Source organism: Ranitomeya imitator, chromosome 2, assembly GCF_032444005.1.
Source record: "Ranitomeya imitator isolate aRanImi1 chromosome 2, aRanImi1.pri, whole genome shotgun sequence".
Classification (NCBI taxonomy): domain Eukaryota; kingdom Metazoa; phylum Chordata; class Amphibia; order Anura; family Dendrobatidae; genus Ranitomeya; species Ranitomeya imitator.
This window is the reverse complement of record NC_091283.1, coordinates 396,481,191-396,493,202: the sequence shown is the minus strand read 5'-3', so window position 1 is coordinate 396,493,202 and position 12,012 is coordinate 396,481,191. Positions and strand designations below refer to the sequence as shown.

Here is a 12,012-nt window from a genome sequence, read left to right as displayed (position 1 = left end):
GACAAGCCTACAACCTGCAGTAACCACCGCTCGACCAAACCGCTGCACGACCAGCTCTATCCTCACCTATTATATCCTCACCCATCTCTTGTAGATTGTGAGCCCTCATGGGCAGGGTCCTCTCTCCTCCTGTGCCAGTCGTGACCTAGATTGTTTAAGATTATTGTACCTGTTTTTATTATGTATACCCCTCCTCACATGTAAAGCGCCATGGAATAAATGGTGCAATAACAATAAATAATAATAACAATAATCATGTCCTCCCTTTATCTGAAACTGAATTTCTCCAAAACTGAACTTCTCTTGTTTCTGCCCTCTACTAACCTACCTATACCCAATGTTGCAATTTCCTTGGATAGTTCAAGCATTACTCCCAAGCAGTATACTCGTTGTCTTGGGGCCATATTTGACACACAATTTTCCTTTATTCCCTATATCCAATCACTTGCTCGCATATGTCACCTCCACCTCCAAAAAATCTCCAGAATCCTGCCTTTTCTCACCACTGAAACTGCAAAAACTCTTACTATCGCTCTTATTCATTCTCTTCTAGACTACTGCCGCTCTCTTCTGATTGGTCTCCCTTTTAACAAACTTTCTTCTCTCCAATCCATCTTAACTGCAGCAGCCAGAGTCGTGTTTCTGTCCAGCCGCTTCACCGATCCTCCACCTTGTGTCAGTGTTTGCGCTAGTTGCCCATACATTAAAGAGTACAATATAAACATATAATTCTCACCTATACATCTCAGCACCACGATACATCTCCTCCCTCAGCTCCATCTCCCACTCTACCCGTGCTCTCCGTTCTGCGACAGATCTAAAGGTACCGTTACACTAAACGACTTACCAACGATCACGACCAGCGATACGACCTGGCCGTGATCGTTGGTAAGTCGTTGTGTGGTCGCTGGGGAGCTGTCACACAGACAGCTCTCTCCAGCGACCAACAATCAGGGGAACGACTTCGGCATCGTTGAAACTGTCTCCAACGATGCCGAAGTCCCCCTGCAGCACCCGGGTAACCAGGGTAAACATCGGGTTACTAAGTGCAGGGCCGCGCTTAGTAACCCGATATTTACCCTGGTTACCATTGTAAAAGTAAAAAAAAAAAAACAGTACATACTCACATTCCGATGTCTGTCACGTCCCCCGCCGTCAGTTTCCCGCACTGACTGTCAGCGCCGGCCGTAAAGTAGAGCACAGCGGTGATGTCACCGCTGTGCTCTGCTTTACGGCCGGCGCTTACAGTCAGTGCAGGGAAGCTGATGGCGGGGGACGTCACACACGCCGATCCAGCGATGACGGCGGGTGATCAGCGACCAAAAAAAGGTCTCGATCATTCCCCAACAACCAACGATCTCCCAGCAGGGGCCTGATCGTTGGTCGCTGTCACACATAACGAGATCGTTAGCGGGATCGTTGCTACGTCACAAAAAGCGTGACGTTGCAACAATATCTTTAACGAAATCGTTATGTGTGAAGGTACCTTAAGACTAACATCTTACATAATCCGATCCTCATACCTACATCTTGAAGACTTCTCTCATGTTGCGCCAGTTTTCTGGAATGCACTACCACGGATGATGCGACTTATACCTAGTCCCCACATTTTTAAGCGTGCTTTAAAAACATCTCTTTAGACACCTATCACCTCATTTCACTAATCTATCTCTCCCCTGCTCCCTCAGTCTCGTCCCTTCTATCTGTCTCCGTATCCTCCGTGCACCAATAGCACTTGGTGACTGCACATAGACAGATCCTGGCTGATGACCGGATCCTGCAACTTTATGTGAAAACCCCTATTTATCATACTGATGGCTGCACCGTACATGACGGCACGTCCTATGTGTTGTGTCCCCCTATTTCCTTATATTGTAGCCTGTGAGCAGCCGGACCCTCACTCCTCCTGTAACTGCTGAACTATGCGTTACTCTGTATTGTCTTTGTTGTCTGTACACGTCCCCCCTTATTTGTACAGCGCTGCGGAATATGTTGGTGCCATAGAAATAACATTATTATTATTATTATTATTATTATCACAACCAGCACAGCAGAGTTCTGCAGACACTGAGGCCCCTGATCATGTGACCCCTGACTCCTCCCCTCCTGTGACCTCATCACAGGTCCTGTGCGCACAGAACAGCCATATATGTGGTGTGCGGCTCTGCAGGTGGAGGTAGGTGCTGGAGATTCCCCATTACTGGGCGCAGGGGACATTAACCCCCTCAGTGCTGCGGTCACATTCCAGGAGACAGAACGTGTTCCCGTCTGTGTCGCTATATCAGGGTCTCTCTGTATTGGATTACATTGGGTCACTTCCCTCCTGACGCCGCTCGCTGCTCTGTTACTGTACAGTCTCCATTACGGCCCTCACCCGCTCCATGTTGTCACTATCAGGGAACATTAACCCCCTCAGTGCTGCTATATAACTTACTGATGGAGGTTTCTTCTCTTTCTTCTTTGTGTTTCTGCCGGTCTCCATATTTCTGGGGTCCCTGTGACCTGAGCGGCTCCTGTAGTGATAATTTCTACCACTCCCCGTGCAGATTCTGGGGGGACGGACATAAAGCACATGGTGTTCAGGCCTCCCTTCATCTGGTATCGGTGACAGAGCTGCCTTCATATGATATTACATGTTTCCATCCATACAAGAGAGAATACAAAATCTACACATTATATTTCCTCATATGTTTACCCTTATTTTTTCCAGTAATTGTGATATTACATTGGATCTTTATGATGTTACATCGTCATCTTCTCCCCATTCAGGTCTCTACAATATCGGATCCTCTCAGTGGAGATCTTCTATATAAGAGAATTCTCCTGAGTGACCCTACAAGGATGGATCGGGACAGAGACAAGATGGCGGAGAGGATATTACACCTCACCCTAGAGATCCTCTTCCGGCTTACTGGAGAGGTGAGAGATTCTGATGACGTCACATTACATCATTCTTATCTATGGGAATAACAGATGGACAGAACTGGAGAGGTGAGGACTCTGGAAATGTCTGTAGTGAGGTTTATTAATGTGTCTCTCCATAACCAGGATTACACAGTAGTGAAGAAGACCTCTAATGAGCGCTGTCAGACCCCTGTGTCTGAGGGATGGGGAAGACCCCTAAGCCCAATCACGGGGCCTCCACCTCACCCCCTGATACACGAGGAGATCAATGACCAGAAGATCCTAGAACTCGCCTACAAGATGATTGAGCTGCTGACTGGAGAGGTGACACTGCTGGGAATGCTGGGACATTATACAGTAACGCTATGGAGGGATCGGGGATGACGGTATCATTGTATGTGTCAGGTTCCTATAAGGTGTCAGGATGTCACCGTCTATTTCTCCATGGAGGAGTGGGAGTATTTAGAAGGACACAAACATCTGTACAAAGACGTCATGATGGAGGTTCCCCAGCCCCTCACATCACCAGGTAATAGACAGCACTAAATACACACGGCCCATAATTATCTGTATGTAAAGAATGAATTCAGTTCCTGTATGTGTTTCCTCCAGTTCTATCCAGTGAGAGGACAACACCAGAGAGATGTCCCCATCCTCTTCTTCCACGGGACTTTAAAAAAGAAGATCCCAATGTTCCTCAGGATGATCAGGTAGATGGAGAGGTGTCATGTAATCTCCCCTATGATGTGTAGACGACTGTGAAGGTCTCCTGCTCAGTTTTTTTTTTATCCACCAGAATTATACACTGAGTGACCAATTTATTAGAGACATAATTAAAATTTCTGTATATGGTAATTAGACCAATGACAGATTTATATGTATATTGTATCAAGACTCTACAGTGAATATTGCAATTGATAATAAACTTCCATTGAAAGGGGATCATGTGGATATTAAAAACTCATAAAAAAGATATTAACAACCGTTCTCAGGAACAATTGGTACACAACTTATGCAAAATGCAACTGAATCCATAACATAATAGGAAATTCAAGTGAACTGGTCATTTCAGTCTGGAAAAGATGGAGATCTTACCTAAGCATTGTGGACGACCAAGTTCATCATTTCGTGGCAGCTGTTTACCCTGTGGTAGGAGGACAATGCCCCATGCCCCAAAGTAAAAAAAAGTATCCTGGCTTCATTGGCCAACATTTCTACACCAAGTATAATCAACAACAACAACAAATTGCTTAGATTCTGATGGCCATGGTAACGTGACGGGATAAAGCTGACCGTAGAAATTATATGTTCTCTGGATCTTCTCGCAATTTTCTGGTTATAGAAGCTTTTGGTTAGAATTAACAGCCAACAGGTTGGATTTATACAGTCTAGCAGCTCTTGATGTCTTCTGCTGTCGTCATTTGTGGTCATCTTTTGAATTTATAATCTTTTCTATTCTTTCACACAGCTTTTCCATCTGTCTGAGACTTTTCCAATTTTTGTTTCAGAGTAAAGATCTGCCCCATATTAATACCACAGAGACATATGTGAGGGGTGATGAGCGGTGTGAAGAGAAGATTCCTACAGATAACCGAACAGGTTAGTAGTGACCACTAAATGCTGAGAAGTCACAGATTTTATTCTTCCAGATTCTGATACAATTATGTGATTAATTTTTAGGGTGCATTACTCACCATTTTCATACTTGTTTTTTTTTATATTTACTGTACGTTTTTTGCAAAATGTCGTTAGGCAATATTGAAATGATGCTTTTCAGAATAAATAGAGAGAGTAAATCTCTGTACATTGTGTTCTGGATGTGCAGAAATACGATTGTTGCGTCCAATCACTGGTCACAGCAACAATTCATCGGTCACCGCTGAGGTTAGTAAGAGGCTGAAGTGGTCCCAGTTATCAGGTGAGTATGCCTTATTATTTTTTTCCTATCGCCACGACAGCACCCACAACGAGAGAAGGGATCAGCCCACCTTCCGGACAGGAACCTACAGGTTAAGAAGGGGCGGTCCCTCTCGCCCTCCAGTTTGGGTTCCTGTCCGGACGGCGGGAGCCTACAGGTCGTTTTGTCTTACCCGGGTCCGCCAAGCCTCTGTGCGGTGTCCGGGGAGAACGGCAGAGTCGGGGGAAGTCCTGTGTCCAGCTTCCCCCCTCGTCTGGCAAGGAGCGGTGACGTTCCCGGGGGAAGGCACGCCGCCCTGGGTCGTTCACACGCGCGTGACGCTGCAGGAGAAGGTCGGCGCTTATGACCCGGAAGTAGAGTAACAACTTCCGGAGGAGACCGGGAGGAGGAGCGCGGGACTTTTGAAAAGAAGCAGCGCTCAGGTGAGACGTGTGTGCGGCAACATGTCTTCGGCAGGAGACGCCGAACACCGACAGACAGGAGAGCACAGGTCTCATAGCGGTGAACGTGGGCAGCAGGACCCTGGCAAACCAGCGTCACGTCGCACCTCACCCCCTCAAAAACCGGTACTCTACATTTTCCAGCAGTGGTGAGTGTAATATGTAGACCATTGCCTGATACAGCTGTTTTTTCTACACTATGCTTTATTGTAGGGGAAAAAGGTCTCCAAATCTAAGCATAAGCAGTGTGCTGTATGCACAGAGCCTCTACCTGACACCTATGTAAAGAAATTATGCCAATCATGCATATGTCGTATGTTAGAAGAAGAGGCCCCTCTCCGGGTATCGGATTTGAGGGAGGTAATTAGGGAAGAAATAAAATCATCCCTTAAAACCAGACGGCATGGAAAAAGCAGTGTGGAGTTGGTGTCCGATTCCAGCCCATCGGTACAAGAGGGCGAATGTTCGGAAAGTTCTTCGGCATCCTCTTCAGATGAGGAGGGAATGCCTTGCTTTTCCACGGATGGTATGGAGACCTTAATTAAGGCAGTCCGTACAACTATGGGGGTTGCAGACAGTAAAGAACCGAAAACAACCCAGGAGATCATGTTCGCAGGGTTGAGCCAGAGAAGTCGGAAAGCTTTCCCAGTGGTGGATTCAGTTAAAGATCTGGTCAGACGGGAGTGGGACAAGCTGGATAAGGGGTTTTTACCTGCAAAAAGAAGGTACCCCTTTGAAGATGACACTTTATCCCAGTGGATGAAGGTTCCGAAAATAGATGCGGCAGTAGCCTCTACTTCGAAAACAGCCTCACTTCCGTTAGAAGATGTAGGGCTCCTCAAGGATCCTTCAGACAGAAAGGCTGACATACTCCTTAAAAAACTATGGGAGTCATCATCTGGAGCCTTTAAGCCTGCTATCGCAGGCACCTGTACGGCCAGATCAATTATGGTCTGGGTGACTCAGCTGGAGGAGCAGCTTAAAGCGAAGGTACCCAGGGATAAATTGTTGAATTCCCTGTCTCAGGTCAGAGAAGGAGCAGCTTATCTAGCAGATGCCTCGATTGATTCTCTGAAATTGGCCGCAAGATCGGCAGGTCTTTCGAATGCAGCCAGACGGGCACTATGGCTAAAGACATGGAAGGGGGATGCTCAGGCTAAAGTTAAACTTTGCTCCATTCCATGTAGGGGTGAGTACCTATTCGGCCCGGTGCTGGATGACATCCTTGCAAAGGCAGAAGATAGGAAGACGGGATTTCCTAAAACGTTCAGTCCCACTTTTAGGAACGCCTTCTGAAGACGCATGCCCTTCAGAAGATTCCAGGCAGACCAGCAGGGATATAATCGCGACTGGGAAACATCAGATCAAAAGAAGAAAGGTGGATACTATAAGAACCCTTCATCTTTCTCAAGACGTAGGCGTAATTACAGATAAAACAGATCTACCAGTAGGGGGAAGACTAAAGTTCTCAGATAAATGGAAAAAGATTACTTCTAGTGCCTGGATAATGGGGGTGGTTGAGTCCGGATTAAAATCAGAATTTTTGAGAACTCCCCCAGATCATTTTGTGATAACATCACTGGACACTCCGGCCCAACAACAGGCCTTAGAATTAGAGATTCAACAATTGCTTACAAAGCGAGTTATTGAAGAAGTACCAAAACATCAGGAGAAGTCGGGTTTTTATTCTCCGCTATTCTTAATCTCTAAACCTGATGGGTCCTTTAGGACTATCATAAATTTACGTAAATTGAATAAATATCTTCAGTACCACGCTTTTAAGATGGAATCCATTAAGTCAACAACTAAGCTTTTGTTTCCTAGGTGCTACATGTCGGTCTTGGATCTAAAAGATGCGTACTACCATCTTCCAGTTCACAGAAATCACCAGCAATTCCTCAGGATGGCAGTATGGGTAAACCATCAGATTAAACATTTTCAATTTTTGGCAATGCCCTTTGGCCTGTCCATGGCACCTAGAGTTTTTACTAAGGTTGTTTCGGAAGTAATGGCCCATATCAGGGAGAGAGAAACTCTTGTGGTGCCCTATCTAGACGATTTTTTGATAGTAGGAAATTCAATTGACCAGTGTACGTCTAGGGTAAATGCCATAATATCACCCCTAAAGGAACTCGAATGGATAATCAACTGGGAAAAGTCAAAACTGGAACCCACAAGACGTCAAATGTTCCTAGGAGTTCTTCTAGACTCAGAAGATCAGTCATCCTTCCTACCAGAAGAGAAGAAGCGGAAGATCGTTCAAAGGATCACGGCAGTAAGGACAGTTACAAACTTAAGTCTAAGAGACGCAATGTCTCTACTAGGATCTTTGACTGCGTGTATATCGGCGGTAAGATGGGCTCAGGCTCATACCCGAATGCTTCAATACGAAGTTCTTCAAGCAGAAAAAGATCTTCACGGTGCTCTGAGCAGAAGGTTCAAATTATCACCCGCCACTCTTCACGATCTGAGATGGTGGCTCAATCCAGCACATTTGTCAAAAGGAGTTCTCTGGACCATCACTCCGAACAATATAGTTACAACAGATGCCAGCCCGTTCGGTTGGGGAGCCCATATGGGAGACATTCTAACCCAAGGGCGATGGTCGATTCAAGAGTCCCAGAATTCCTCAAATCTAAGAGAGCTTACTGCAGTCAATCAGGCTCTTCTTTCCTTACTACCATCCCTGAGGAATATGCATGTACAGATACAAACAGACAATATGACTGTGGTAGCCTACATCAATCATCAGGGGGGGACAAGGTCTCGATCCCTGATGACCACTACAGCACAGATATTGTCTCTGGCCGAGAAACACTTACAATCCCTGTCGGCAGTTCATATAAAAGGGGAACTCAATATAGAGGCGGACTACCTCAGTCGCCATTCCCTTCGTCAGGGAGAGTGGTCCCTAAACCAACAGATATTCGATCAGATAGTCAATCTGTGGGGGTTGCCGACAATAGATCTGTTTGCTACGAGGAAGAACAGGAAGGTCAGAAGGTTCGCATCTTTACACATAGCAGACCAACCATTTATAGTGGATTCCCTTCGTGTCCGTTGGGACTTCCAGCTGGCATATGCCTTTCCCCCAATGTGTCTGATTCCGATAGTTCTCAGGAAGATCCGGGAGGATAGAGCCAGAGTGATCTTATCGCCCCCTTCTGGCCCAGGAGGCCTTGGTTCTCTCTCCTCAGGACAATGTCTGTGACCGATCCCTGGGTGTTGCCAGTGGTTCCGGAACTCCTCTCTCAAGGTCCATTTCATCATCCAAATTTGGAGACTCTTCACTTAACGGCTTGGAACATGAGAGGGAGCTTCTGAAGGAGAGGGGGTTCTCTTATGCTTTAATAGCTACCTTATTGAAAAGTAGGAAGGAGGTCACTACAAAGATCTACACAAAAATTTGGAAAAAATTCCTTATGTTTTATCAGCAACCATTAGGAGATAAGGCTCCGATTTCAGCTATTTTAGAATTCCTTCAGAAAGGCTGGGAATTGGGCTTAGCAGTCAACACTCTAAGAGTTCATGTTTCAGCCTTGGGGGCTCTGTATAACAGTGATATAGCTGGTAATAGATGGGTTGCTAGATTTATTAAGGCATGTCAGCGTTCTAACCCAATCCATATTGTAAGAATACCCCCTTGGGATTTAAATTTGGTGCTTGAGGCGTTGACTGAACCTCCGTTCGAGCCATTAGACTCTATTTCAATGAAAAATTTAACCTTAAAAACAGCTCTACTCTTAGCATTTACATCTGCCAGGAGGGTCAGTGATATACATGCGTTGTCAGTAGATCCTCCCTATCTAATAATTCTCCAGGATAAGATTGTCTTAAAACCTGATCCCGCATACTTGCCGAAAGTAGCAACTAAATTTCATAGAAGTCAGGAGATTTATTTACCATATTTCTATGAAAATCCAGGTTCAGAAGAGGAGAAAAAATATCATACCCTAGATGTAAAGAGGGCGATATTAGAATACCTGGATAGGACACAAAGCTGGAGACAGAGTAGGGCTCTGTTTGTTTCTTTCCAGAGTCAGAAAAAGGCTTCTGGTGTCACGAAGAACTCTATCGCTAAATGGATTAGAGAAGCGATATGTCTTGCCTATTCTGCCAGGGGAGTAACACCACCAGAAGGCATCAGGGCGCACTCCACTCGGGCCATGGCATCATCCTGGGCGGAGAAGGCAAATGTCCCCATTGAAATGATATGTAAGGCGGCAACTTGGTCATCACCTTCCACCTTTTATAAGCACTATCGCCTTGATCTATCTGCTAATTCCAGCTTACAGTTTGGCCGTTCAGTACTTAGTGCTGTGGTCCCTCCCAGTTAAATAGTCTTTGAAAGTCTCTCGTTGTGGGTGCTGTCGTGGCGATAGGAAAACCGGTTTTTACGTACCGGTAATAGGATTTTACAGAGTCCACGACAGCACCCATACATTCCCCCCCGTATTAGTTACTTATTCCTGCACTCTGTTGGAAGGTGTGCCTTAGAGATCACTCTATAGAGGTGGTGGTATTTAGTATTGTTTAAGATAATATTGTCATGTACTGATGGATTGGCGGTATCCCTTGTACTCTGGAACACAAACTGGAGGGCGAGGGGGACCGCCCCTTTTTAACCTGTAGGTTCCTGTCCGGAAGGTGGGCGGATCCCCTCTCTCGTTGTGGGTGCTGTCGTGGACTCTGTAAAATCCTATTACCGGTACGTAAAAACCGGTATCATACGCAAGACCATAGTTTTTCCAATCCATGAGATATAAAATAATTTTACTCTGGATCTCTTTACATTTATTTTACTCAAACCTGAATTCAGGATAAGGATTACAAAACTGAGATAGCAGGGAGACTCCTATGGAAATGGTTTAGGCCTATTGATTTAAGGTGAGACTCATGAAATATTAGAGACCCTGCAAAGATGCAGCTTGTAGCCCATGGGATCATTTTGATTGATCGTTTGCGTAGATTCAGCCATTGTCTCCAGACTGAAACTGATTTCCTCATTCAACTTTTTTGCATCGAAGGTGAGAGGAAAGTAAATATAGCTGAACCTGCAATAATACACAGAACACACTCCAGGACCTTGCTACAAACGATTTGCAATGGTTGATGCAGATGAAGATGTGCTTAAGTAACTGAGGACAGGCTGGTGGCTGCAGGAAGATCTGACGGAAAATGTAAACCACTTTGAAAAAAATCAGTCCACAGTCAGTCAAATAACTGTACAGTAAAATAAGCTGGGTACTTCTGTTATAAAATCCATAGTGATATGGTTCCTTGAGAAATCGCAAACAGAAAAAGGTAGTAACAAGGCAGCATGACACCACAAAGTCCCTGCCATAGAGGTACTGTTCATGGTCACTTGGCAGAACTTAACTAGCTACAACCCTGTTCAAAGTAGCCCTCTTAACTGCTGTACAGGGATCAGGTCTTACACCTGTCCCCCTAGACTGGGCCCACGGAGCTAGTTGCTGTTAGTGCAAGTTGGTGGAAGGGTTGTCAGGTAGCCAGCTCAGAACCATGAGATACTTGTTGATATAAAATCTTCAGGAAGGAGAAACGTCAGTAAAAAGGCTAAACTCAAAAACAGGAATATCCAATAAGTCAAGATCTGTGATACACAACCAGAGCCATTTAGGTTATAATTAGTGATGACCAAACACTGAAATACTTAGGTGCTTGACTCGAGAAACAAGTATACTGGACGTCAATGGGAAACTCGAGCATTTTTCCGGTAGACCCCACTAGGGGATCTGGGGGCAGTAAAATCACTGAAAGGAATTTAAAAAGTGCTCAAATGGAATGGGAACAGCAAAAGAAAGTCGGCTGGACACATTTCTGACTCCCAGGTCGCTGCTGGGAACAATATTGTTAGAGTATTACTCCACTTTTATGGACTGACAATAAAACATATCAAACTGAAGATAAAATGGATTTTAAAGGAAAAAAAGTAAGAAAGCTTTGTTTCCTGTGTAGTGACTTGTATATACAGCAAAATGAAAAAGAGAGAAAAAACGCCTCCACTACCCCTTAGGTTATGTTCACACACAGCATTTTTGCTGCGTTTTTGCACTTTCTCATTGCTTTCAATGGTGAAAAAATGCAGTAAAAATGCTGAAAGAATTGACATGCTCCTTCTTTCAAAAATACAATAGTTTTCCATTTCATTCATGAAAAATAAGGAATCGTGTGCAAGAGATTTCTGACTCTTGCACGGGTGAAGCCTATGCATGAAGTGCCAGGCCTATCAAAAGGAAGAATTGCAATACACCCTGGAATACATAATAGAGGATGGCCTCAGAAAATATTGTTTCCCCATTTGGAAGCTAATAGCCTCCTAGACTGGTAAAGTGTATGCACTATGTGAAAGGGCTTCCAAAAATTAGAAGGAGGCACTTCAAGACGCCCTGAAACTCACGTAGAGTAGGGCCTCAGAAAACATTTACATTTAGAAGAAGTGGGACTTCTGTGGCCAACAACAAGGAAAGGAGTTCCAGATTCGCTACTCAGGGTGCTACTGGTACAAAAAGGACCTTAAGGTCTCCGACTCCAATTTTGCTCCAGCTAAGGTGGGTGACAGTTCCTCCTGTGCCTGCACAGGGCATCAAACAGACCCGAGCCTTCAAATAGATTGAAGCAGTGGTTTAAAAACATTTTTTCCTTGGAGACCTTTGCCAGTGAAAATTTGTGAACCATGTGGGGGAAACTTCTCTAACTTATTCTGGAAAGTCCTTTGTCCATTTATTC

General features: G+C 44.9%; 1 protein-coding gene across 1 annotated transcript in view; it reads left to right on the top strand.

Annotated features, from left to right (window-relative positions):
* The first annotated feature begins 3,313 nt into the window (after positions 1-3,313).
* Positions 3,314-12,012, top strand: part of LOC138667030 (oocyte zinc finger protein XlCOF22-like) — a 66,870-nt gene continuing 58,171 nt past the window's right edge. The window contains exons 1-3 of the mRNA XM_069755278.1: positions 3,314-3,433; positions 3,517-3,614; positions 4,413-4,503. Coding sequence (XP_069611379.1) covers positions 3,349-3,433; positions 3,517-3,614; positions 4,413-4,503 — 274 coding nt within the window. The 5' untranslated portion in view covers positions 3,314-3,348. The remainder of the gene's footprint in view (positions 3,434-3,516; positions 3,615-4,412; positions 4,504-12,012) is intronic.